The sequence below is a fragment of the Lepidochelys kempii genome, chromosome 23 (genome assembly GCF_965140285.1).
Source record: "Lepidochelys kempii isolate rLepKem1 chromosome 23, rLepKem1.hap1, whole genome shotgun sequence".
NCBI lineage: Eukaryota > Metazoa > Chordata > Testudines > Cheloniidae > Lepidochelys > Lepidochelys kempii.
In genome coordinates this window covers 1,921,782-1,947,065 of record NC_136402.1, presented here as the reverse complement: position 1 = coordinate 1,947,065, position 25,284 = coordinate 1,921,782, and the positions used below count along the sequence as shown (strand labels likewise).

The following is a 25,284-nucleotide window of genomic DNA, read 5'->3' as shown; positions in this document are numbered from 1 at the left end:
GGGAAGGCGGGTGATGCTCTGGAACAGCTCCCTATGAAGCCCCAAACTGACTCTCTCCAGTCCCACCTCCTCTGGGCTTTGTCCCTGTCCCGGGCCAGGAGGTCACCGGATTCCTTTGTTCTCCAACCCTTTAGCTCTCACCTTGCAGGGGGGAAGGGCCCAGGCCATCAGTGGCCAGGAAACAGGGTGTCGGCCATTGTCTGTGTCCAGATCCCTGCACACACCTGCCCTCTAGGGCTCTGCAATGATCATATACCCTCACCCCACCCTCTAGATACTTAAGAACTGCCTAGGGAAACTGAGGCACCCCCATGCTATTCAGAGGAAACATTAAGAACAGTCCCGCTTCGTCACAGCAGTGCAGCCTCTATCCAGCCGGCAGGGGGGGCCCTGTGCTGGCCTTTAACCCCTGCTGCTGCCCGGGGGGCTGGTACCCTCAGCCTGGGGCACCCCTGTGGGCAGGCAGCCGGGCTCAGATACGCTCCCTCCTCCCTGGTGCCGGCAGCAGAGACTCCCCCTCTGGGAGGCACAGCCCCGGGCTCCTGCTACCTGTAACCCCAGCCACCTGCCCCCACGTGTCCCACCACAAACCGCCTGCTAACCCCAGCCAGGAGACTCGACTTCCTGGGCCGGCTGGTGGGTCGGGAACTCCCCCCACACCAGCCCAGAGGCTGAGGCCAGCGAGGGACCCGGTTGCCCAGGTACGAGGGGACGCGGAGATGTTAGTGCACAGAGAGTTTATTGACCCCCCCCACCGGTACAGCCAGGCCTCAGGGGCCTGTGGCTCCACGGCAGAGCCAGATTTCCCGGCCCGCCAGTGTAACAGCAACTGCCTAGCCTACATTTAACAGAGCCAGGCACCTGGGCGCTGACCGGTGAGGGACCGGCTCCGCCTGGCTGACTCCCGGGGAACCATGGTTCAACCCTGCACCGTTCTCCCGAGCCTAGAAAGCAGAACCAGAGGCTGATTTATGAGATTGCACTAAAATACCCTGCCCCCCACCCCACAGCAAAGCCCCCCGGAGCCCAGGGACCCCAGGGGGAGGCACAGTGAGTCCCTGCGGCTGGCGGGCAGGCAGACGCTGGCCCCTGGGGCGGGGTAGATGGTGCCGCTCTCCCGGCATCAGCCGGCCGCAGCCGAGATCCGTGCCCACCCCCTGCAGCGAAGCGGCTCCCTGCCCCAGCCTGATGCTTGGGGCCCGGGGGCAGCTGCCCGCTGGCCCCAGGGACAAGCTCTCCCTAAGCAGCCAGGGCGAGGCCAGGCGCTAATCTAAGCCGGGGGGCGGCGCTGTCTGAGCTAGGACTTCCCCCGGCGCCAGGCCCGCTGCCCCAGTGGCCGTGCGCCCGCCCCTGGCACAGCGCAGCCAGGGGAACCGAGGCAGGAGGGGCGGGGTCAGCGACGGCCTCACTTCTCGAAGTGCTCCAGGGGGTAGTGGTCGCCATACAGCTGGAGGTGCCGCACCAGCGCCTCCTGCTGCTTCTGCAGGTGCGGGGGCATCTCGTGGTACACGTCCGAGAAGAGGTGCTGGGGGCCGGGCTTCAGCTTCCGCTCTGCCTGCTCAAAGGCCTCCATGACCTGGCCGGGGGCGGGGCAGTGTTAGCTCCGCCCACTGGGCCCCGCCCCCTCCCCAAGCCGGGCAGGACCCGGTGTCCTGGCTCCCAGCCCCCTGCTCCGCCCACTGGGCCCCACCCCCTCCCCAAGCCGGGCAGGACCCGGTGTCCTGGCTCCCAGCCCCCTGCTCCGCCCACTAGGCCCCGCCCCCTCCCCGAGCCGGGCAGGACCCGGTGTCCTGGCTCCCAGCCCCAGCTCCGCCCACTAGGCCCCGCCCCCTCCCCGAGCCGGGCAGGACCCGGTGTCCCTGGCTCCCAGCCCCCTGCTCCGCCCACTAGCCCCGCCCCCTCCCCGAGCCGGGCAGGACCCGGTGTCCTGGCTCCCAGCCCCCTGCTCCGCCCACTAGGCCCCGCCCCCTCCCCGAGCCCGGCAGGACCCGGTGTCCTGGCTCCCAGCCCAGCTCCGCCCACTAGGCCCCGCCCCCTCCCGAGCCGGGCAGGACCCGGTGTCCTGGCTCCCAGCCCCCAGCTCCGCCCACTAGGCCCCGCCCCCTCCCCGAGCCGGGCAGGACCCGGTGTCCTGGCTCCCAGCCCCAGCTCCGCCCACTAGCCCACCCCCTCCCCAAGCCGGGCAGGACCCGGTGTCCTGGCTCCCAGCCCCCAGCTCCGCCCACTAGGCCCGCCCCCTCCCCGAGCCGGGCAGGACCCGGTGTCCTGGCTCCCAGCCCAGCTCCGCCCACTAGGCCCCGCCCCCTCCCCGAGCCGGGCAGGACCCGGTGTCCTGGCTCCCAGCCCCAGCTCCGCCCACTAGGCCCCGCCCCCTCCCCGAGCCGGGCAGGACCCGGTGTCCTGGCTCCCAGCCCCCAGCTCCGCCCACTAGGCCCCGCCCCCTCCCCGAGCCGGGCAGGACCCGGTGTCCTGGCTCCCAGCCCCCTGCTCCGCCCACTAGGCCCCGCCCCCTCCCCGAGCCGGGCAGGACCCGGTGTCCTGGCTCCCAGCCCCCTGCTCTGCCCACTGGGCCCCTCCTGCTCCCTCCCCAAGCCGGCAGGACCCAGGAGTCCCGCCTCCTCCCCCCCCACTCTACTCACTAGACCCCACTCCCCTCCCAGAGCCAGGGAGAGAACCCAGGAGTCCTGGCTCCCAACCTACCCCTCCTTCCCCTGCCCTTAACCTCCAGGGTGCTGGCTCGGGCCCAGCAAGGAGTGGAGTCGCTCTCCCCTGCCATCTCTTCCCAGCCCTGGTGGGGCAGTCCCCCCACACCGGGTGCTGGCCAAGCCCCATGGGCAGCCGGGGCTAAGGGGTCCTGGGCGGGGGGGGGGACGACCCCTCACTCACCCTCTTGCGGGATTTCTTCCTCCAGCTCTTCTCCTGCTCCTCGTCCCACCAGCCCCGGCCCCGCAGATAGTGATGCAGGCGGGAGATGGGGTGGTCCTGCTTGTCCCAGTAGTTCACCTCGTCCACCGAGCGATAGGCCGAGCTGTCGTCACTCGTGCTGTGGTGCCCAATCCTGGGGGAGGAGGAGGATCAAGGCGTGAGCCCTGCCGCCCCGCCCCCCCGCCCCCCGCACTCTGCCCCCTGCCCCACCTGTAGGTCATGGCCTCGATGAGGAAGGGCTGGTTCTCGGCGATGGCCCGGCGCCGGGCCTCCCGCGTGGCGTTGTACACGGCGAAGACGTCGTTCCCGTCCACGCGGATGGACATGATCCCGTAGCCGGGGCCACGGGCCGCTGGGGGCGGAGAGACGCCGCCGGTCACGCTCTGAGCCCCGGGGCCAGCCCCCTGCCCGATCTCACGCCCTGCCCCTAACAGCCCCCTGCCCATCATCAACCCCCAGCCCTTCCTCGGATTCCCCGTCGCCCCCAGAGGTCCCTCCAGCCAACCCCGAGCCCCACGCTCTGCCACCAAACCCCCCCTGCCCATCATCAACCCCCAGCCCCTCCCTCGGATTCCCCACCCGTCCGCTCCCAGTGCTCCCTCCTGCCAACCCCGAGCCCCACGCCCTGCCACCAAACCCCCCCTGCCCATCATCAACCCCCAGCCCCTCCCTCGGATTCTCCACCCGTCCGCCCCCAGTGCTCCCTCCAGCCAACCCCGAGCCCCACGCCCTGCCACCAAACCCCCCCTGCCCATTATCAACCCCCAGCCCCTCCCTCGGATTCCCCACCCGTCCGCTCCCAGTGCTCCCTCCAGCCAACCCCGAGCCCCACGCCCTGCCACCAAACCCCCCCTGCCCATCATCAACCCCCAGCCCCTCCCTCGGATTCCCCACCCGTCCGCCCCCAGTGCTCCCTCCTGCCAACCCCGAGCCCCGCGGCAGCCATGCGGAACGGGGGGGCTCTGCGCACTGCAGGGGAGATCCCGGGCCCTCTGGCTGCAAACCCCACCCAGGAGCCGGGCCGACAGGCTGGCGGCAAAGCAATCGCCCAGGCGGGTCGCTGACTCAAAGTGCCCAGCTGTTCCCATAGCATCGCCTGACACACGGGGCCGCCCTCCCCCGCAGGAGAACGGAGCGCGGGGGTCGCCCTGGTAAGGAGCTGAGCCATCTGGCGCAGGAGACCAGGAAGTCAGAAGGGGGGTGCTGCCGCTGGGGAGGCCAGGACCCCCCCCGAAGGGTGAGTGAGCGAGGGGCATCGCAGGGGCGTGTTACAGGGTAATAGGTGTCCCAACGGCCACGTGTCTCCGGAGGGGGGCAGCCAGATGAGTCGGAAGGGGTCGCGCCCCGGGGCTGGGCAGCTGGACAGCGGGTTCCGGCTCTCACGGGAGGGTGGGCGACTGGTCTGCTCCCCAAGTGTGTGCCTGGGGACCCCCGGAGACTGGGCTGAGACTGAGCAATCTGGCGGGTGGTTGGATCTCTGACCCCCCTCTTGCCCCAGTGCCGCCCCCCAGCCAGCTCCCCCCAGGCCTGGGCCTGCACCGATGCCGTCGCCGCGGTACTGCTCCGAGGTGGGCGTGGAGATGGCGTAGCCGTTGTTGCGGCAGAAGAAGAGGATGGGGCACTCCAGGGTGGCGGCGAAGTTGAAGCCGGCGTGGGTGGCGGCGAAGTTGAAGCCGGCGTGGGCGTCGCCCTCGCTGGCCGCGCCCTCCCCGAAGTAGCAGATCACGGCCCGGCTGGCATTGTCCCGCTTGAAGGTGTAGGCGACCCCCACGGCTGTGGGCACAGAGCGCGGGGGAGGGGTTAGGGCAGGGTCCCCAGCAGGGCGCCAGGGAGACGAGTTGGCAGCCTTGGCCCAGAGCCTCCCTCGCCCCCCGGCCAGCCAGCAGGGCAGGGCTCTGCCCCCGGGCCCTGTCGAGGCTCAGGCCTCGAGTAGGAGGGGCTGTGGATTGGGATCAACAGGCACCAAGGAGGTGGGGGCCGGGGGGGGAGCCCGGGGAGTGGGCTGCGGGGTCAGGCTGAGGAGTGTCCGTCATGCAGAACTGGTTGGCAGACAGCTGGCTCTGTGTCTGCCAGGGCTGGGCTAGCAGGGCTGCGGGTCGGGAGTGAGGGGCACCGGCAAAGCGGGGGCGGGAGCCCAGGACTGGGGTAGCAGGGGGCTGCGGGTTGGGAGTGAGGGGCACCGGCAGAGCTGGGGGGGGCAGGGAGCTGCGGGTTGGGAGTGAGGGGCACCGGCAGAGCTGGGGGGGGCAGGGGGCTGCAGGTTGGGAGTGAGGGGCACCGGCAGAGCTGGGGGGGTAGGGGGCTGCGGGTTGGGAGTCAGGGGCACCGGCAGAGCTGGGGGGGAGTCCAGGGCTGGGCTGGCAGGGGGCTGTGGGTCAGGATTTTCCCACAGCCCTTTGGGAGGTGGCTGCTGTCCCATAGCCTCTGGGGCACCCGAGGGTTTCAAGGCCCCAGCACCCGAGGGCCTCACCTTGGGGGATCTGCGTGGCCAGCGGGGACGAGATGGTGACGAAGTGCCGGTCTCTGCAGCCGTAGTGCACCGGCATCTGGCGCCCTTTGCCGGGGTCGCTGGCGTTGCCGTAGCACTGGGCCATGAACAGGTCCAGGGGGTAACCCCGGTACATCAGCACACCTGGGGCCAACAGAACCGCCGCCAGGTTACAGCAGGGAGGCGGGGTCGGGGGGCAGCCCCAGTCCCCCACCCCGGCGCTGCCCTGCCCTGCCCTGGATCTCCACCCACGGCACCAATGCCCCTGGGATCAGGCCCACTGCACAACATGGGAGGGGCTGGAAATCAGCCACAGACCTGCCCCTGCTGGGCTTTAGCCTGGCGTCCCCGGAGCCCAGGTGGGACATGTCCGGGTGCTCCCCTGTGGGCAGGTTGCCTGTCCCAGCATGGCCGTGAGGCTGCTTTACGCTGCCCCCTAGTGACCACTCCATGGAACAGCCCCGCCCCGCAGGCCAGTGACGGGGCGGAGGGGGGGCGCATTAAACCCAGACTGATTCGCCTTCACCTGCTTCCCGGTACTGCCCGAACACCACGTCTGTGTCATCCAGTGCCGCGGCGCTGCCCACGTGCGTCCCCTCCTCCCCGTAGTTGGTCATGTAGAAGGAGATCCTGCCCTGGAAAAGGAACATGGCATTAGTAACCGTGGGGATGCAGTGTGAGGGGTGCGCACAGGCCACTGTCCTCATCAATTGTGGGGAAACAGAGGCACGGAGCAGGGAACTGCCTTGAGGGGGGACACAGAGTCAGCAGCAGAGACAGGAATAGAACCCAGGAGTCCTGGCTCCCAGCACCCCTTCTCTAACCACTAGACCCTGCTCCCCTCCCGGAGCTGAGGATAGAACCCAGGAGTCCTGGCTCCCAGCTCTGTGCTGTGGTAAATTAAAGTTGCCGCGAGCTAATCACCCTAAATTAAAAATCCTACGATTAAAAATCCTACGACGGACGGAGAACCTCGATGAAGACAAGTGCAGAGTACCTCAGGTCAGAAGGCGAAATCAAAGGCAAAACTCCAGACTGGGCCTGGCTGGGTGGGGGCCTGCCGACAAGGAGTGGGGGCCTACAGGGGTCACACCCTGGAGGAGTCGGCAACGTGACGCAGCTGTGAGCAAGGTGACTCTGGGGTGTGTTACCAGGAGCGTCGGACGGGAGACTGGGTCAGAGCTGCCGGGGTCCTCCCCCCCGCCATCCCCAGCGCCCCCCGGCACGCGCCGCGCAGCCCCCGGCCAACACACCTGCCTCTGTGACTCAACAGGATCCGGTCCATCGTGTTGAGCAGCGTCATGGTCTTGTAGAACTTCAGCACCTGCTCCTGCGAGAGCTGCGGCGGAAGAGGGCGAGGAGCCGGGTCAGCGCGGGGGCTGCCGCACCGGGCAAGGGGGACGGCTCGGGGCTGCGGCTCCCAGCGCCGGGATCGTTACTGGCGATCCCGACTCAGCGATGGAGCCGGAGGGCTAGGCAAGCCCATGCCTGGGAGAAGCCGCAATGGTTCGGGCCTGTGCGTCAGGTGCTCGGTTACTGTGGCCGCACCAGCCAGGTCGATTGGGGTGGGATGGGGTGTTCGCCCCAGGCTGGCAGGGAAGGGGTTAAAACAGCCTAGGGAGGCCACGTAGGGCGCAGCCAATCAGAGACAGGCTTCACGGAGCAGCCAGTCAGGGCCCAGCGGGCTGACATAAAAGGGAGGGGGCGGGGGCAGCAGGGGCAGTCACTGCTGAAAGCCGGCGGCTGCAGGGAGGTAGCTCCTTGGACAGAGCAGCTGCTGGCAGGGACCAGGGGAACGAGAGGGAGCTCCTGGCTGCTGGGACGTGGGGGCTGGAGGCCCGGGGAGGAGGGCGAGGAAGGTGCTGGGGCCGCGGAGAACTGAAACAGCTCTGGTGGAGAAGTTAAGGAGAGGCAGCAGGAGGCTGCTAGCTACAGGATCCCTGGGCCAGGACCCGGAGTAGTGGGTGGAGCCTGGTGGCACGACCAGAGGATGAGAGAAAGCTAATCCCTGAAATGGCCAGTAGGAGGCGCTGCTCTGGTGCGTGGATCCGTCACAAGGGACACGACAACAGCCAGCAGACTTTCCAGGGTCCAGCCCCACATAGGGAGGTAGCGAGGGGTGGGAAGCAACGGGGTGAAATGCAGGGGAACAGGGACAGGAGAGCAGTGTTTTGACACGACACCGGGCAGAGCCCCGGGGGACAGACTAGGTGCATCCTGCCCCTGCCATGTGTCCAGCTGTGGGGGACAGCCCAGAGGACGATCCTGCACGGGCGGGTGGAGGAGATGGGACCTGGGCTCCACCCCCCCGCAGATCCTGCCAGCGTCTCGCGCTCACATGAGGATCTTTCGTCCGGGTTAATGATCTGTCCCTGCCGGTCCATGACCCGGTAGATGGGGATCCCGGAGATCGCGTTGGGCTGGATAAAATCCAGCTTGTCCACAAAGTCGGCCGAGGCTCCAGGAAACTGCGGCTTCTCCTCCAGGGAGGTGAACTCCTGCTGCTGCCGGAGTACATGCTGGGGGGAGGACAGGGTGCAGGTGAGGCGGGAGAGCAGCACTCTGACATGTCTCCCCCACGTGTCCATGGAGCACCATGGGAGTGACACGTAGCCAGCGGGGCCCCGCGCTTGTAGGGACGTGTTGCCGGGTTGGGTGCGCTCAGGGCTTTGCCAGCGAAGTTGATTAAATGATTATGATTTATTCTTTGCATTGCAGCAGCACCGGGTAGCCCCAGCCGTGTGCCAGCCCCACAGGCGCCAGGCGCTGCACAAACGCAGAACAAAGAGACAGTCCCTGCCCCTGGGTTTATAAGCTTAGCAAATCTTGAACTGCTGCATACACAGCTGGGTGGACTCACAGCAGGGGTGTAATCAAGCAGATATTAACGACATGGATGCCCCTTTCCCAGCTAGCTACAGCCGAAGGAAGCCAAGCAGAGGCTGGCGGCTGGCCCATCTACGAATCTGCAGCTTTTTAAAGTTTCCTCCATGAATCAATTTGGGGCGCCCTTCACTTTGGCCACACACGACTCTCCAAGGCAGGTGCGTGGCGGGTGGGGAGCCCGGCAAGGTTATTTTAGGAGGCCTGGGGATTTTCGTTCTCTTCGCCAGGCCCCCTGAGCCCTGTTTTAACAGCTGATTAAATTTGTTTGCGCTTCGATCCAGGGCTGGGGGCAGGTTAGACTGAACAAACACCATGCCCTTGTTTATGTTAGTTCAAGGCCACGGGAAGCAGGGACTGACATTGAAAGCCGGCCCACTCGGGCCAGCTGTCAACACCCGTCTATGCGAGAGCATGACCAGAGCGCGCCCGGTGAGAAAACCGGCCCAAAGGAAAGAGCGGTTATCGGACCAGCTGCGGGGGGTGAGAGCGCCCAGTGGGGAGCCACACTGAGCCCCTCTGCAGGGCTGGGCCCCGGGGAGCCCGGAAAACGCCCCTCTCAGCACCAGACGCTGGGCCCGTAAGAGGTATCACCGCACCCCCCTTGTCTCCCTGATCTCAACATGCCCTTGCCAACGTAAAGATGGCGTTTGACACGGGCTCCGGGCCCACTTCCCTTACACCCCCCAGAATGGACCATTCACGGCCGAGCGAACCGTCAGGAAACTATAACCTGGCCCGTCAACATCCCCACCCCGGGCCCAGCCGCGAAGACCCCCCCAGACCCAGCCGCGAGTCTCTTCCAGGGATTACAACGGGGGGTGAACTCCCCATGTCCCCCTCCCCGTATGAGCTGCCCCACGGATTGGGGGGGGCACCCGGTGCTTTAATAGATTAACCCTAATGGGCTCGTCCTGCCCCTCCAGGCCAGCACGAGCCTCCCTGTTTGAAATGGGGAAACTGAGGCACTGGGCACGGTGGCACGTGGGGAACAAGGGACGGGGCTGGGAGCGGCCCCGGGAACCCAGTTTAGACCCCTCTGCTCCAGGCACCGGCCCAGGCGCCCCGGCCAGGCCAGCCCAGGGAAACCAGGCGTCCTGAGCCCCCCCCCGCCGCCAGGGACTCCACGGACACTAACCCCCCGGCCCAGGGGTAGGGGCCGATCCCGCCCTCGGAGCTGTGTGCAGGGCCCGGGGTCCCCCCTCCCCCAAGGGCAGGATCAGGGCCCAGCCCCCCCGCTCCCCACCTCTGCCCCCCAATTCCCTCCGCTCCCCACCTCTGCCCCCCCGCTCCCTTCTGCCCCCCAATTCCCTCTGCCCCCCAATTCCCACCTCTGCCTCCCCGCTCCCTTCTGCCCCCCGTGTCCCTCTGCCCCCCGCTCCCCACCTCTGTCCCCCTGCTCCCTTCTGCCCCCTCCGCTCCCCACCTCTGCCCCCCAATTCCCTCTGCCCCCGCTCCCCACCTCTGCCCCCCCCGCTCCCTTCTGCCCCCCAATTCCCACCTCTGCCTCCCCGCTCCCTTCTGCCCCCCGTGTCCCTCTGCCCCCCCCGCTCCCCACCTCTGCCCCCCCGCTCCCTTCTGCCCCCCAATTCCCACTTCTGCCCCCCCGTGTCCCTCTGCCCCCCGCTCCCCACCTCTGTCCCCCTGCTCCCTTCTGCCCCCTCTGCTCCCCACCTCTGCCCCCCCAATTCCCTCCGCTCCCCACCTCTGTCCCCCTGCTCCCTTCTGCCCCCTCCGCTCCCCACCTCTGCCCCCCAATTCCCTCTGCCCCCCACTCCCCCCTTCTGCCCCCCTGCTCCCTTCTGCCCCCCCGCTCCCCACCTCTGCCCCCCAATTCCCTCTGCCCCCCCACTCCCTTCTGCCCCCCAATTCCCACCTCTGCCCCCCCGCTCCCTTCTGCCCCCCCGCACTCACGGCGGTGCCGAGGCCCCGGGCCCCCCGCGGGCCCCGCAGCAGCACCAGCCCCAGGCCCCGCCGCAGCCCCCAGCCGCCGCCATCTTGCTGCGGGAGGCGGGGCCGCCCCGGAGCCCGGCCCCCTTGCCCCGAGGTGCCCGCCCCCTCCCGGTCCCCATGGCAACAGCGACCCCGCCCCCTCCCGGTCCCCATGGCAACAGCGACCCCGCCCCTCCCGGTCCCATGGCAACAGCGACCGCTCTCCATCACCATGGTAACGGGGTGACCCCTCCCCCGCACGTGGCCCGAGGCGGCGCTGATGGGCGGGGCTCCGGCCGGCTCCCCGCGCCCCGGAAGCGGAAGTGGGGTCGCGCCGCGGGGGTCAGGGGGCGGGGCCGGTCTCCGCGCGGGGTCCCGGGGCGCGATGGGCTCCGAGCCGGGGGGCTGCGGCCTGCGCCGCTTCTCCTGCGAGCTGGGCCCGCTCGGCCGCCCCGACGGCTCCGCCGCCCTCCTGCAGGGTGAGCCCGGGGCCCCCCCGGGACCCCCCGTCACCCCGGGACCCCTAGACCCCCCCGTCACCCCTAGACCCCCCCGGGAACCCCCCGGGACCCCTAGACCCCCCACGGGAACCCCCCGTCACCCCTAGACCCCCCAGGACCCCCCGGGACCCCCCGTCACCCCTAGACCCCCCCGGGAACCCCCCGGGACCCCTAGACCCCCCAGGACTCCCCGGGACCCCTAGACCCCCCCGTCACCCCTAGACCCCCCCGGGACACCCTCGGGACCCCCCCGTCACCCCTAGACCCCTCCGGGACCCCCCCCGGGACCCCCCCGTCACCCCTGGGCCCTCCCGGACCCCCCGTCACCCCTAGACCCCCTCGGGACCCCCCCCGGGACCCCCCCGTCACCGCTAGACCCCCCAGGACCCCCCGGGACCCCTAGACCCCCCCGGGACCCCCCCGTCACCCCTGGGCCCCTCCCGGGCCCCCCGTCACCCCTGGGCCCCCCCCGGGGCCCCCCGTCACCCCTAGACCCCCCGGGGCCTCCCGTCACCCCTGGGCCCCCCCCGGGGCCCCCCGTCACCCCTGGGCCCCCCCCCGGGACTCCCCGTCACCCCTAGACCCCCCCGGGACCCCCTCGGGACCCCCCCGGGACCCCTGGGCCCTCCCCGGGAACCCTCGGGACCCCCCCCCGGGACCCCTCGGGACCCCCCCCGGGACCCCTCGGTACCCCCCCCGTCACCCCTGGGCCCCCCGGGGCCCCCCGTCACCCCTGGGCCCCCCCCGGGACTCCCCGTCACCCCTAGACCCTCCCGCGACACCCTCGGGACCCCCCGGCACCCCTAGACCCCCCCGGGACCCCCCGGCACCCCTAGACCCCCCCGGGACCCCCGGCACCCCCTAGACCCCCCCGGGACCCCCCCGGCACCCCTAGACCCCCCCGGGACCCCCCCGTCACCCCTAGACCCCCCGGGACCCCCCGTCACCCCTAGACCCCCGGGACCCCCCCCGTCACCCCTAGACCCCCGGGACCCCCCCGTCACCCCTAGACCCTCCCGGGACCCCCCGGTCACCCCGGGACCCCTAGACCCCCCCGGGACCCCTCCGGACCCCCCCGGCACCCCTGGGCCCCCCCCCGGGACCCCTCCCAGGACCCCCCCGTCACCCCTAGACCCTCCCGGGGCCCCCTCGGGACCCCCCGGCACCCCTAGACCCCCCCGGGACCCCCTCGGGACCCCCCCGGGACCCCTAGACCCCCCCGGGGCCCCCCCGTCACCCCTGGGCCCTCCCCGGGACCCCTCCCCGGGACTCCCCGTCACCCCTAGACCCCCCAGGACCCCCCGGGACCCCTAGACCCCCCCGGGACCCCCCCGTCACCCCTAGACCCCCCCGGGACACCCTCGGGACCCCCCCGGGAACCCCTAGACCCTCCCGTCCACCCCTAGACCCTCCCGGGACCCCCCGGTCACCCCGGGACCCCTAGACCCCCCCGGCACCCCTGGCCCCCCCCGGGACCCCTCCCGGGACCTCCCGGGACCCCCCGGCACCCCTAGACCCCCGGGAACCCCTGGGACACCCTCGGGACCCCCCCCCGTCACCCCTAGACCCCCCGGGACCCCCCCCGGGACCCCCCGTCACCCTAGACCCCCCCGGGGCCCCCCGGGACCCCTAGACCCCCCGGGACACCCTCGGGACCCCCCCGTCACCCCTAGACCCTCCTGGGACCCCCCCGTCACCCCTAGACCCCCCGGGACACCCTCGGGACCCCCCCCATCACCCCTAGACCCCCCGGCACCCCTAGACCCTCCCGGGACCCCCCGGCACCCCTAGACCCTCCCGGGACCCCCCGGCACCCCTAGACCCTCCCGGGACCCCCCGGCACCCCTAGACCCTCCCGGGACCCCCCGGCACCCCTAGACCCTCCCGGGACCCCCGGCACCCCTAGACCCCCCCGGGACCCCCCGGCACCCCTAGACCCCCCCGGGACCCCCCGGCACCCCTAGACCCCCCCGGGACACCCTCGGGACCCCCCCCGGCACCCCTAGACCCCCCCCGGGACCCCCTCGGGACCCCCCGTCACCCCTAGACCCCCCCGTCACCCCTAGACCCTCCCGGGACCCCCCTGTCACCCCTAGACCCCCCGGGACACCCTCGGGACCCCCCTGTCACCCCTAGACCCCCCGGGACCCCCCCTGTCACCCCTAGACCCCCCGGGACCCCCCTGTCACCCCTAGACCCCCCGGGACACCCCAGGGACCCCTAGACCCCCCGGGACACCCCCGGGACCCCTAGACCCCCGGTCACCCCGGGACCCCTAGACCCCCCCGGGGCCCCCCGTCACCCCTGGGCCCCCCCCGGGACCCCTCCCCGGACTCCCCCGTCACCCCTAGACCCTCCTGGGACCCCCCGTCACCCCTAGACCCCCCGTCACCCCTAGACCCCCCGGGACCCCCCCGGGACCCCCCCATCACCCCTAGAACCCCCGGGAACCCCCGGGACCCCCCCGTCACCCCTAGACCCCCCCGGGACACCCTCGGGACCCCCCCGTCACCCCTAGACCCCCCCCCGTCACCCCTAGAACCCCCCCCGTCACCCTAGACCCTCCCGGGACCCCCCGTCACCCCTAGACCCCCCCGGGACCCCCCCGTCACCCCTAGACCCCCCGGGACCCCCCCCGGGACCCCCCCATCACCCCTAGACCCCCCGGGCCCCCCCCGGGCCCCCCGTCACCCCTGGCCCCCCCGGGACCCCCCGTCACCCCTAGGGCCCTCCCGGGACCACTAGACCCTCCCGGGAGCCCCCTGGGCCCCCCCCGGGACCCCCCGGCACCCCTGGGCCCCCCCCGGCACCCCTGGGCCCCCCCGGGACCCCCCGTCACCCCTAGACCCCCCTCGGGACCCCCCCCGGGACCCCCCGTCACCCCTAGAGCCCCCTCGGGACCCCCCCCCGGACCCCCCGTCACCCCTAGAGCCCCCTCGGGACCCCCCCCCGGGACCCCCCCGTCACCCCTAGAGCCCCCTCGGGACCCCCCCCCCGGGACCCCCCGTCACCCCTAGAGCCCCCTCGGGACCCCCCCCCCCGGGACCCCCCGTCACCCCTAGAGCCCCCTCGGGACCCCCCCATCACCCCTAGACCCCCTCGGGACCCCTGTCACACCTAGAGACCCCCCGGGACCCCCTCGGGACCCCCTGTCACCCCTGGGCCCCCCCCGGCACCGCCCCGGGACCCCCCATCACCCCTAGACCCCCCCCGGGACCCCTAGACCTCCCATGGGACCCCCCCGGCCCGGAACCCAACCCTCCCCAGACTCCCGGGACCAGACCCCCCCGGGACCCCCTCGGCACCCCTAGACCCCCCCGGGACCCCCTCGGCACCCCTAGACCCCCTCGGCACCCCTAGACCCCCCCGGGAGCCCCCCGGGACCCCCCGGCACCCCCCGGCACCCCTAGACCCCCCGGGACCTCTAGACCTCCCATGGGACCCCCCCCGGCCCGGGGCCCCCCACGTCACCCCTAGAACCCCCCCTGGGACCCCTAGACCCCCCAGGACCACCCCCGGGACCTCCCCATCAACCCTAGACCCTCCAAGGACCCCCCTTGGCCCGGGACCCCCCCGTTCATCCCTATTCCCCCCCGAGACTCCCCCGTCAACCCTAGACCCCCCCCCCGGGACCTTCATCACCCCTATTCCCCCCTGGAACCCCCCCAGCACCCCCGGGACCCGAACCCCCCGTTCACCCCATTCCCCCCTCCCGGGATCCCCCCTCACCCCTGGACCTCCCCCGGGACCCCCCTCACCTCTATTCCCCCCCGCGGGATCCTCCCCTCCCCCGAAACTTCCTCCTGGGCCCCCCCATGACCCCTATTCTCCCATGTCACCCCTACACCCCTGGCCCCCTACACGGGCTGCCCCTTATTCCCGTCTCTCTCCCCCCACACCCCACTGGTCCTCTCATCCGACCATTCCCTGGGGCTCCCCAGGGACCCCAACCTCCCTGCCCTCCTCCACCCCAAGGGCTCTTTCTCCACCCACTTGTTCTCACCTCGGCCCAGGGACCCGCTTATCCCCCTGCCCTGTGGGTAGTGGGTTTGTCTCCCACAAAGGGAGCGGCTAGTCTCCCCTTCCCACCCTGTCTGCAGGTAGAGGGAGGGCTCCCCAATTCCCCCGTCTGGGGGGTGTCTCCTCTGGAAGTCCCTCCGTGGTCCCAATTTGGCCCTCTCTCATTGCCTGGCCAGCAGGGGCTGTTGGAGACACCTCCCCCATCCCAGACAGAGCTCAGGGGGGCGTTTGCCATCAGCTGAGTTTGGGGACCCTCTTCTTGGGAGCCTGGGGCAGGCGCTCTGGGTCCTGCACCCTGCCGTGGGCTTGCAATTCCTGTCCTGGCTCCGCTCCTGGGGCAGAAGCTGGGGGAAGCCCAGGGGCCGTGTCTGACCTGGCTCTCGCCTCTCCTCTCAGGGGACACCTCGGTCCTCGCTGGCTTGTACGGCCCGGCGGAGGTGAAAGTCAGCAAGGAGCTGTACGACAAGGCCACAGTGGAAGTGCTGCTCAAACCCAAAGTGGGGCTCCCGGGTAAGTGACGGCGGGACAGGGAGCGCCCCCCGTGGGCCTTGTCAGCGGTAAAGGGGGGCATTGGCTGGGGTTGGGGGGCCTCACAGGCGGTGGCCGGGATTACGCCTCGAACAAAAGCTTGGAGGCTATTTAAAATCCAAACAAATCGCTATATCCTTCAAACCCCCCGCTGTTTACGCAATGTTTAAAATGAACCCTACGATAACAAGAGAATTTTATTAGCGTACTGAGTAGGGGGCTCGCCAGCAGCCCCACCATAACAATCTGTGCCCCCCTGCCATCACAAAGCAGCGTGCAGCTCTTAGGTCTCGTGGAGCAATTCTGCCACGATCCGATACCCCCCCCCGCACGTCCAGCTCCAGCTTCCGTGAGCTCCGATGATACGGGGCGTCTGAGCGGCCCCGAGCGGTCCCCGTTGAGACCCCGTGAGGGGAAGTGGCTGCGCGTGGCCTCATCCCTGAGCCCAGCGGGGATTTACGAGGTGGGGGTGGGGTTGTGCCGTCTTTTTGGAGCCCGTCGCCCTCTAGCGAAACGGGACGCGTGTCCCGTTGGGATACAGATCACGGTGCTGCAGCTTGGGTCGCGCCGTCTCCCCGGCGGGCGGAGGGTTGGACGGACCTTGGGTCGAGTCTCTGCTCTGCCACGGGTTTGGTCAAGTCACTGCAGGTCGGTGCCTCGTGTGTGCAATGGGGTAACAGCATTGCCCTGCCAGGGATATGTGTGTGTGTAAATCCACTGAGGATTGTGAGGTGCTGACCTGCTACGGGAATGGTGGCCAGATAAGACCCATGGGTGGATGGGGGAGCCCTGTGCAGTGGGGGGAGTGAACGGAGGGATCCGTGCAGGGGGTTGTGGCGGGACAGACGAAGAGGGGGTGTGGAGGGACAGACAGACAATAGCTTGACATAAGGCCATGTAGCCTCCTAAACGCTCCCCTCTGTCTGGATTGTGCCACAATGGCGGTGTTAACCCCCGGTGGGCTCTCCCCTGCTCCTGGGGCTCATCGGGTCGGTTCCCTGCAGCTGGGCCCCCTGGAGCCCTGCCCCACAAACTGTTAGCATCTCTCCCACTTTCTGGATCTCGGCAGGCTGCTTTTTTTAAACTGTCAGATTCCCAGGGGCGCTTCCGCAGCAAATAATTAAATTAAGAAACAACGGGAGGATTTTCCTCTGCAGAACTGTTGACATTTCTCAGCTTTGTCGCACTGACTCTTGCTGGAGAAACAGCCTTGTGTAGCCAGAGCCGCCCGGCGAGTGTGGGGTCGGGCGTAACGTCGGCGGGGCAGGACTCTCTCTCCGTAGACGAGATAAAGGGGGAGAATTCTCCCCACTTTTCAGATGGGGAAACTGAAGCAAGCTGTTTGCATGCGTGGAAGGGACTGGCCTTGTGGGTAAGGCTCTAGACTGGAAGTCAGGACCCTGCCCTGCTCCAGGGTCCCTGTCTGACTCATCCAAGTCCCTTCTCCTTCCATTTGTCCTGTGTATTTAGGGCTTAAGCTGTCTGCAGCACCCGGAAGGACGGGGGCCTCCCCAATCTTGGGCGGGGGATGGGGCAGTTGTGGGCAGCACCCGGCATGGCGAGGGACCCAGATCTCAGCTGGGGGCTTTGGGACACTGCCTGGCACGTCGGGGGTGCAGTCTGCGTTGGGACGTCTGTGCGCTGGCGTCATACAGGCTAATCAGGCAGATGGCTCATGGGGGAGAGCACGGAGCTGAAGAGGAGCTGGTTTTGTAGGGACGGAGGGTTGCTGGGGGGTTTTGTCCAGCTCCCGGTGTGCCCTCCCCTGGCTCAGCCTGGCCCCCCTCTCTCCTTCCCCCAGGTGTCTTGAGAAGAACCGGGAGCAGCTGATCAGGAAGACATGTGAGGCGGCTCTCCTGGGCGCCCTGCACCCCCGGACCTCCATCACCATTGTGCTGCAGGTGATCAGCGACGCGGGCTCCGTATCCTTCACAGGCAGCCCAGCCAGGGGCGCTCTCCAGCGGGTGCCCTCCTGCTCTTCCTGCCCGAGCCCTACGGGAACTACTGGCTGTCGCCCCTAGGTGGCAGCAGCGCTGTGGCAGTGGCCATCCTGGGGGTATGCCCCAGTGCGCCAGGGAAGGTTGGTCTCCCATCGGGCCCGGGGCTGCAGCCTTCCCGTTACACTGAAACCAGCCTGGAGATTCGAAGGGGGAATGGCAGCCTGGGGTCCCCACACACGGCTCTGCTGGTGCCCCTCAGTCCCGACCCGCAGCCCCCTGCTCGCCCCAACCCTGGGCTCACCCCAACTCTGCCGGTGCCCCTCACTCCCAATCCACAGCCCCTGCTCGCCCAGTCCTCTGTCAGTGAGAGCAGAGGAACCAGGTGTCAACCTGGGCTCCTGGGACAGGCTTGGCTGCAGAGCGGGCGGGGCAGCAGAGCTTTCCCAGGCGCTGGAGGAATTTAATTATGGCGTGAGATGCGGGTGGGAAGTGACAAGGTCTCCGGCTCTGGGGTGTGAGCCAGGCGTGGGGATTAGCGGCAGCCAGGGGTGTCGGATTCCATCTGAACAGAGGCAGGAGTGATGACTTAATTCGGCCTTGCCGGAAGGACTCTCGCTTTTCACTGAGCCAAATCCCCGGGGGAGGATTAGCGCTGGCAGGAAGGGCGTGGGGACCCAGCCGGAGCCTTTCCACCTGCAGCAACCGCCCGGCGGGGTCCTGCTCCGGGCGGGGGGCCCCTACGTGCTACCCCAAGACCCCTAGTACACATACAGCCCCCGGGGGGTTCTGGTCCATTCAGGACTGCTAGGCACAGCCGTAATGCACCTAAGACGTGAGGACCAGTGCCCAGCACAAAGGAGTTATGGGGCCGGGCCTGCCAGTTATGGAGCAGGACTCTATTGTGCTAGGTGCTGTGTTGTGTTAGGTGTATTATGGTAAGACCTAGGCACCCCAGTTATGAACCATAGCTAGGCACTGTACATTTCTTCGGTGTGGTAATGTGGTAGGAGCCCGAAATGGACCAGTCCAGAACTCCATTGTTTTGGGTGCTGTACATCTATTAGGTGTATTATGATAGTACCTTAGGGTCCTGGCCCTACTGTAATGCACCTAATAAATGTGCAGACCTTTGCACAGTGGGGGGCTGGTCCATAACTGGAGCTCCAGCTGGGTACTGCTCTCTTATTAGGTGTATTATGGTAGTGCCTAGCAAAGTCAGGTCTGGGTCAGGACCCCAGGATACTACCGTAATACACCTAGTAAGTGAACAGTAGCTAGCGCCATGGGGGGCTGGCCCATGGCGCGCCCCCAGATGCTCCTGCAGCTGCCACACAGGCTGGGCCCCTGGAGGGGGAGCCAGACCCCAGGGAGGCTGGGGGTGGGTTACTTATGGGCAGGAGCTGGTTGGTTACGGGCTTGGTGGGCTCCACATGTCCAGTGAAATGTTAGAGCCCTCAGGCCCCATTCAGAGAGTCAGGACTACTGGGTTCTCTTCCCAGCTCCGGCGAGGGGTGGGGTCTTGAGGTTGGGGCAGGCAGAGACTGGGGGGCAGGACTCCTGGGTTCTGTTGTGCTCCGGGAGGGAGGCCGATTGTGGAGTGTTTGAAGCCGTGCGGTGCCCCAGGGAAGCCAAGCGTTACTAGGCTGCCCTCTTTAAAGGGGAATTGAATTGCTGTTGAAAACGCCTGCAGCATGCCCGGTTCAGCTGGAGGCGGTGCTTAGCTCTGGTGACAGGCGCTAGCCTGACGGCCCTGGAGCCGGGCTCCTCCAAGTGACCACCCGCCATAGGCAGCACCCCCTGCACAGCCACTCAGGTGTGGAAACTGAGGCACAGAGAGAGCAAGTAGCTTGCTCAGGGTCACACAAATCTGTGGCAGAGCCAGGGATAGAACCCAGGAGTCCAGACTCCCAGCCCCCACTGCTCTAACCACTAGACTCCCCTCCCCGAGCCGGGGATAGAACCCAAGAGTCCTGGCCCCCAGCCCCCTGCGGCCCCCACATCCTCCAGACCCTGCAGATCCAGGTGCGCTTTCCAGCTGAGGCGACCTCTGCGTGTGCTGAAATAGGGACTTATGGCCCCTCTGAAGAAACAAGTGGTGGTTTCCCTCCGTGTAGCACGCAGCGGCCAAGAGCTGGGGTCAGCGCTGCTGGGGCTGTTAGCGAGGACGGCCTGTGGCACCCCTCCCTGTTAATTAGCTGCCAGCTTTTCCTTGACCCGGTACCCAGCTGCTGGCCTGCTGCCTGAACGCGGCCTGCATGGGGCTGATGGACGCTGGCCTGCCCATGAAGTCTCTCTTCTGTGGGGTGACGTGCACCCTGGACGCCACTGGGGCCATCGGCCTCGACCCCACGGCCAAGCAGGAGAAGGTGGGTGTGGGACCGCCCAGGGCCAGGCGGCTGTGCCCCAGGGGTGTCTGGGTTTAGCGCCATGGTGTCCCCACGGGACTAGAAGCAGCACCCAGCACAAGGGGGGCCCCTGATTGGGGGGGGGGCAGGGTCTGTGCCGTTGCCTTGCACAATCTGGGGCAGGGGGTGTTCCTTCCTGACCCTGTGCTGACGGGTGCCCTGGAGCATGGAGCTGAGCTACCTCCGCTCCTCCGAGCCTGAGTGCTCTTAATGGTTCGTAAACGTTGCCAGCCCCTGACCCTCCTGCCTGGCGGCGGGAATCAGTGCTCCCCCACTCTCCCCACAGGCCTCATCTGCTCCGTGTGTACCGAGAGCGGGGTCTAGCAGTGAGAATGGGAGCCAGGACTCTTCTCTGGCTTTGGGAGTGGAGAGGGGGTCCAGTGGTTAGAGCAGCCAGGCGACTGGGAGTCAGAAATAGGTGAAACTGAGGCAAAATGCGAGGTGGTGACCTCTGGGAGCAGAAATAGTGAAGTCGAAATAATCCCACTTCATGGGGGCAGTCGGCGTGACCTGTGGAATTCTCCGCCACTGGATGCTGGCACGAGCAGGCTGCCTGGCTAACGGGTCTGATGCGAGGGGAGTTGTGTGTTCTGCATCGGGCTGGGGTCCGTTAGCGAAGGGACCACAGAGGCGGGAGCCTGGCCTGCGAGGGTCCTAGGATGAATGGGGAAGGCTCCGACGTGGGCGGGCAGCTCACGCTCTCCCCCTTCCCTTGCAGGAGGCTCGGGCTGTGGTGACCTTCGCCATCAGCAGCGTGGAGCGGCAGGTGCTCATGTCCACCACCAAGGGGACCTGCTCGGTGGAGGAGGTGAGCAGGGCGTGGCTGGGCGGCTGGGCCGCCAGGCGCGGGGGCAAACCCGGCTTTAAGACCCACAGGAGCAGGGGGCGGAGGGGTTGGATCAGGCTCGGAGATCTCATGTGGGGGGGTGTTGGGAGCTCTGTGTGACCCCTGCCGGGTGGAGACGGATCTGCTGGCAGCAGGGCTGGGTTTGGGGTGCGGTGCCGTGGCCGGGAACTGGGGCTCCGGGGTGTCGCTGAACTCAGCAGGGTGCAGAGCAGCTGGGATTATGGGGGGGCCAAGCCCCGTACAGGCCCGGCGTGAGACAAGAAAGGCGGGGGTGCCGCTGAGGCAGGGGAGGGGAATCCCCGGGGGGTGGGAGGAAGGACCCCAGTCCGCCAGGGCAGGCTGTTAGTATTCCCGACCCGGCGCCTCGCTGGGGAGCGGGCGGGACCATGGATGTGTTCTTGGCTGTCCCAGACAAACGGCTCTGCCAGGCCGAGCAGCCGGCCTGGGCTGAATCCCAGTTAGGTTTGGCTGCTTGAAAACCCTTTTCCTCCTCCTGGGTCTATTGAACGGGGCAGGGCACAGATCCCCCCTCGGGGCGAGGGGCCACCGAGCGGTCCTGCTGGTTCGGTCGGGGTGGGGGTCCCGAGCGCCTCGGCTCCCCTCTGTGCCCGCGAGGGGTCTTCAGCACCCCGGCACGTCTGGCCGCAGCAGCTGCTCAGTGTCAGCTGGTGGGTCTCCGGCGGGGCCCTGCCTTGGCCCCACGGCGCAGCAGCATGCAGGATCTGAGGGGGGTGGGAAGCCCCCCCGGAGAATCCCCCGTGCATGGAGCCTGTGCTGGCATAGGAGGTGTGGCCAGAGCGCACTGCTGGGGCTGGTCTCTGCCCCCGGGTGGGTGGCGCTCCAGTGCGTGCATGGGGGGGGGTGCACATCGCTTTCCAGTGCGCGGCCGTGTCTGTGTGCGTCGCTCTGGGGGTGGGGGGGCGGGTGTGCACGTCGCTCTGGGGGGGGGGTGCATCGCTGGGGGAGGTGGGGGGGGTGGCGGGTGTGCGTTGCTCTGGGGCGGGGGTGTGCGTTGCTCGGGGGGGTGGGGGGGGCGGGTGTGTGTCGCTCTGGGGGGGGTGTGCGTTGCTCGGGGGTGGGGAGGGCGCGCACACTGCTTTCCAGCGTGTGGTTGTGATTCTCTGCGCTCGTTGCCATGTTGTGTGGCCGTTGCTTTGCAGCGCACGGCTCTGGCTGTGTGCGTCGCCATGGTGTGGGTGGTTGTGGTTCTCTGCGCAGGCATTGCCGTCCTGTGCCCCACAGCTGCCAGCGTGTGGCTGTGGCTGTGTGCGTCGCCGTGGTGTGGGCTTGCGTCGGCCCCGTGGACGCACATCACAGCCTGCGGCTGCGGCTCCGTGCGCCTGTTGCCCCCGGGCTGCGTGTGCGTCCCCCCCCGGACTCTGGCTGTCCCAGCCGGCTGCCGCTCGATCCGTTCCCTGCCCAGCCTGGGGGCTGCGGCGAGCTAATTGCCGTGACGTTCAGAGCCTCGCTGCTGGGGGGCCTGGATCTCAGCCCTGCCTGCGTGGGGGACTGATCACCGGGGGGTGGGGGGCCATTCGCTGGCTGGCTCTTAACCCTTCAGTGCCCTGGCAGGGGATCGGACGGGCGAGAGCGCTGATGCTGGGCCATGCTGCGTTTGCAGCTCAGCTCTGCGCTCCTGTTTCCCTCCAGACCCTGTGAAATCTTCTTCCTGGGGTCAGGAGTGAGGGGCACCGGCAGAGCTGGTGGGGAGCCCAGGGCTGGGCTAGCAGGGGCTGTGGGTCGGGAGTGAGGGGCATCGGCAGAGCGGGGCGGGGAGTCACTGTGGCACTTTGCTTGGGGCTGGCATGTGCCCAGCTGTTGCCCAGGGGCAGAATTTCAGGCCCTTTCAGCCGCGTCTGGTTTCCCAATCGCTCCCGGGCGGCTGGCGCTGGGGGCAGAGCCGCTGAGGGCGGGGTGGGTGGGTAGGTGGCCTGTCGAATCCTCTCAACTCCCATGTGGGGCCGAGGGGGTGGCTCTGAGCCCCAGTCGAGGGCTTGCCTTCCATTGCCCTCTGAGGGGCCAGTGGGGAGCGACCCCCTGGGATCCCCTGGGCTGTTTTCTCCCCTCCTGTGCGCTGTGGGGCGAGGGTGGGCTGCCTGCAGGAAGAGGGTGCCAGGGGGCTGGGAGCGAAGGGTTCCCCTCCTGGGTGTGGGGCAACTTTGAATGATTGATGGGGAATCACAGCCCCAACCTGGTTGCTACGGCGACGGGAGGTAGGGTGCTGGGATGGCAGCTCTCCTCCCATTCCCCCACACACACTTCTGGGCTGGCCGTGGGGCTGGGTGGGGAGTGTGGGGGTCCTGGCCCGGAGGGAGGACATGGGGGGGGGTTCCCCTCATGAATTACAGGGAGGGTGAAGGGGATCAGGCCCCCCCTTCCTGGGGACAGGGAATCAGGCCCCCCCCCCCCCCGCCCCAGGCCTCTCGGGGCAGGTTGGTCGGCGGAACTGTCCCATGATGCCCCGGCAAAGTGAAGAGCCTTCTCCTCTGCAGCCCGAGCCTATGTGGGGGGCAGGTGTTGGGAGCCCCTGGGGACAGAGCCAGCCCAGCACCTGCCGTGAGGGCCTGTCTCTGGGGGTCCCCCCGCTCTAACCACCCGTCTCCCCACTCCTCCCCAGCTGCAGCAGTGCATCGCAGCCGCCCAGCGAGCCAGCGGTGCCATCTTCCAGTTCTACCGGGACTCCGTCCGCAGGAAATACTCCAAGACGTGAGGCTTGGCCCCCAGCCGGGTCCCGGATCCCTGCTGAGCGGGGACCCCTGTCGGTGCGTCCAGCCTGTGAAACTGCTCTCCCGGCTCCTGCCCGTCACGCACAGGCTACACCCAGATCACCCCAAACCCGGCGTTTGCCGCGATGAACTCTGTGCATCGGGGCCCATTAAAAAGGGGGCATCCCCCCGTCTGTCTGTGTGTCCAGCCAGCCGTCTGCGCCGTGCGTGGGATGGGAGCGTGTCCTTTGGCCGTGCGATTGCCCCCCAGGCCCACTGCTGTTCTGCAGGGCTCTCCCTGCCTCCTGGCTTTTCCTTTTCCCTCCAGCAGGGCCGGAGCTGGCAGCCAGATTCTGAGCACTTCGTCCTGGCGCACCTCGAGCTGCCCGGTCCACGGAGCCCCGGCTGCCACATTGTGGATGCGACAGGAGGGAAACTGAGGCCTGGCAGGGGTGCTGGTCTCCCCTCCCAGCGCCAATCTCCACCTGGCCCTGCTGCAGGGAAGCTCTCACCTGGCAGGGCCCGGTGGGCAGACATCTGGACCCCTCCACACCCAGGTGTTTCAGCCCATCTGTCACCAAGCTGGGTCAGGGCCAGCCCCGGTCCACAGTACTCCCCCCATGGTTAACCCCTTGTGTACTGGGGCAAGGATTTGGGGAGGGCAGGGGGTTGTTGGCCAAAGCCCCTGCCCAATGTGTGCTGCGGGGTGGTGACGAGAGTTAAACTGTCAGGGGATTCGGGTCAGGGGCAGATTTGCAGGGGAAATCCAGTGTAAACCCAGGCAGGAAATGTCAGTGACCCATGAGCTGATTTCTCTCACTCTCCTTTCATTGGCTCGTTCCCCCGTTTTATTTACCCTTCTCTGCCCCGGCCCCCGCCCCTTCTTGCACCCTGGATCGGGGCCGAACCCACCTGCCTGAGCCCAGCTCCACAGCTGCAGCCGGGCACTGCTGTGCCCCGGGGTGAAAGTAGGTGACACGTTCATTCCTTCCCTGTGTCCTCCTTTCTCCCCTCCTTCGTTTCCCCCTTCCCGCTCCGTGGCTTTTCCCCTCTGCCCTACCCGCAGCCTGCTCTGAATCCCCTTGGCCGGAGTCCCTCTTCTGTGCTCTGATCTCTCCCCCACTGGGAGCGGGGCCCAGGCCAGCCGGGGTGGGGTGATCCTGTCTGCCCTGGGGCGGCCCCCAAGGAACTCTTGTTCGAAGGAGAAAAACCAGCCCCCGCTGGCGAGTGGTTCCCTGGTTCCTTCCCCTCCCCATTAAACGTTTCTACCTATTTCCAGCTCCCGGCCGGCGCCTGGCTGTGGACTGCAGCCCCCTTACTTTCCCGGCTCGTTCCCCCCGTGGGATCAGGTCGCCTGCTCGGCCGGTCTGCGGCTCGCGCTCAGGCAGGTTTTCCGATCCCAGAGTCATTCCACTGGCTCTTCTCTGACCCCTCTCCGGTTTGTCAGCGTCCTCCCCGCTAGAGCCCACTCCCCTCCTCGAAGTGGGGCCAGGAGTCTGGATTCCCCCGTTCTAACCCCAGACCCCACTGCGAGTCCTAGCCCAGCGTGCTCTCTGCCGTTTCCACCAAGGAGGCTATTATTCTGCCCACTCTTGGTGCGGGAACAAAACCCCAGGGTAGCGTGGCCGGGTTTGCTGCAACCCGGAGGATCTGGCCGCTCAGCTTGGTTTTGGGGTCCCAGCATGAGCTGCGACCCCCCGCCCCCAACTCAGCCTCCCTCCTCCCCGGGGTCCTTTGGGGACCTGGCACCCCCCCGGCCTGGTCTGCTGATGGCCATGAAGCGCCCCCCTGGGGTCCTCTCCTTCTTCTGTCGGCTGCAGTCCCCGTGTTGCACCCTCGCTGTGCTCCACCCCAGAGCAGCCACGGCCTGTGTTCGCGGGTCCCCTGCAGTTACAGCCTGCGAGGAGGTAGCCGGCAAGACCCCCGGCCGTGCCCCCTCTGGATTCTGGGGGGTGGGATTCTCCTCCCCCCTGAAATCATGGGGCTCCCCCCCCTTCACCGTCAGCAGCCTCCTTGGCAGAGCCAGGCCGCTGCTTTGGTTAAGGAGCCTAATCGCTTTGATGAAATGATTGTATTTGCCTGTCGGCTCCGTGTGCGTCTCCTGCCCTAAC

At 68.2% G+C, this 25,284-nt stretch overlaps 2 protein-coding genes across 2 annotated transcripts; one reads left to right on the top strand and one right to left on the bottom strand.

The window, feature by feature from the left end:
* Positions 1-720: 720 nt before the first annotated feature.
* BCKDHA (branched chain keto acid dehydrogenase E1 subunit alpha) lies at positions 721-10,320 on the bottom strand. The gene is given in 10 exon segments (XM_073321353.2): positions 721-1,576; positions 2,887-3,058; positions 3,136-3,277; positions 4,465-4,698; positions 5,396-5,557; positions 5,940-6,048; positions 6,667-6,683; positions 6,686-6,752; positions 7,752-7,932; positions 10,211-10,320. Coding segments are annotated over 10 exon segments (1,338 nt in total). The 5' UTR covers positions 10,294-10,320; the 3' UTR covers positions 721-1,405.
* Positions 10,321-10,559: 239 nt separating this feature from the next.
* On the top strand, positions 10,560-23,381 carry EXOSC5 (exosome component 5). The gene is made up of 6 exons (XM_078850298.1): positions 10,560-10,707; positions 15,145-15,262; positions 17,078-17,198; positions 19,442-19,582; positions 20,340-20,429; positions 23,086-23,381. Exons 1-6 carry the CDS (start codon positions 10,614-10,616, stop codon positions 23,176-23,178), a joined length of 657 nt encoding a protein of 218 aa, XP_078706424.1. The 5' UTR covers positions 10,560-10,613; the 3' UTR covers positions 23,179-23,381.
* The last annotated feature ends 1,903 nt before the right edge of the window (positions 23,382-25,284 follow it).

Coding starts and splice junctions, on each gene's coding strand:
- EXOSC5 (XM_078850298.1), top strand. CDS start 10,614: ATGGGCTCCGAGCCGGGGGGCTGCGGCCTGCGCCGCTTCTCCTGCGAG. Junction 15,263..17,077: donor AAAGTGGGGCTCCCGGGTAA/GTGACGGCGGGA, acceptor TCCTTCCCCCAG/GTGTCTTGAGAAGAACCGGG. Junction 19,583..20,339: donor CCACGGCCAAGCAGGAGAAG/GTGGGTGTGGGA, acceptor CTTCCCTTGCAG/GAGGCTCGGGCTGTGGTGAC.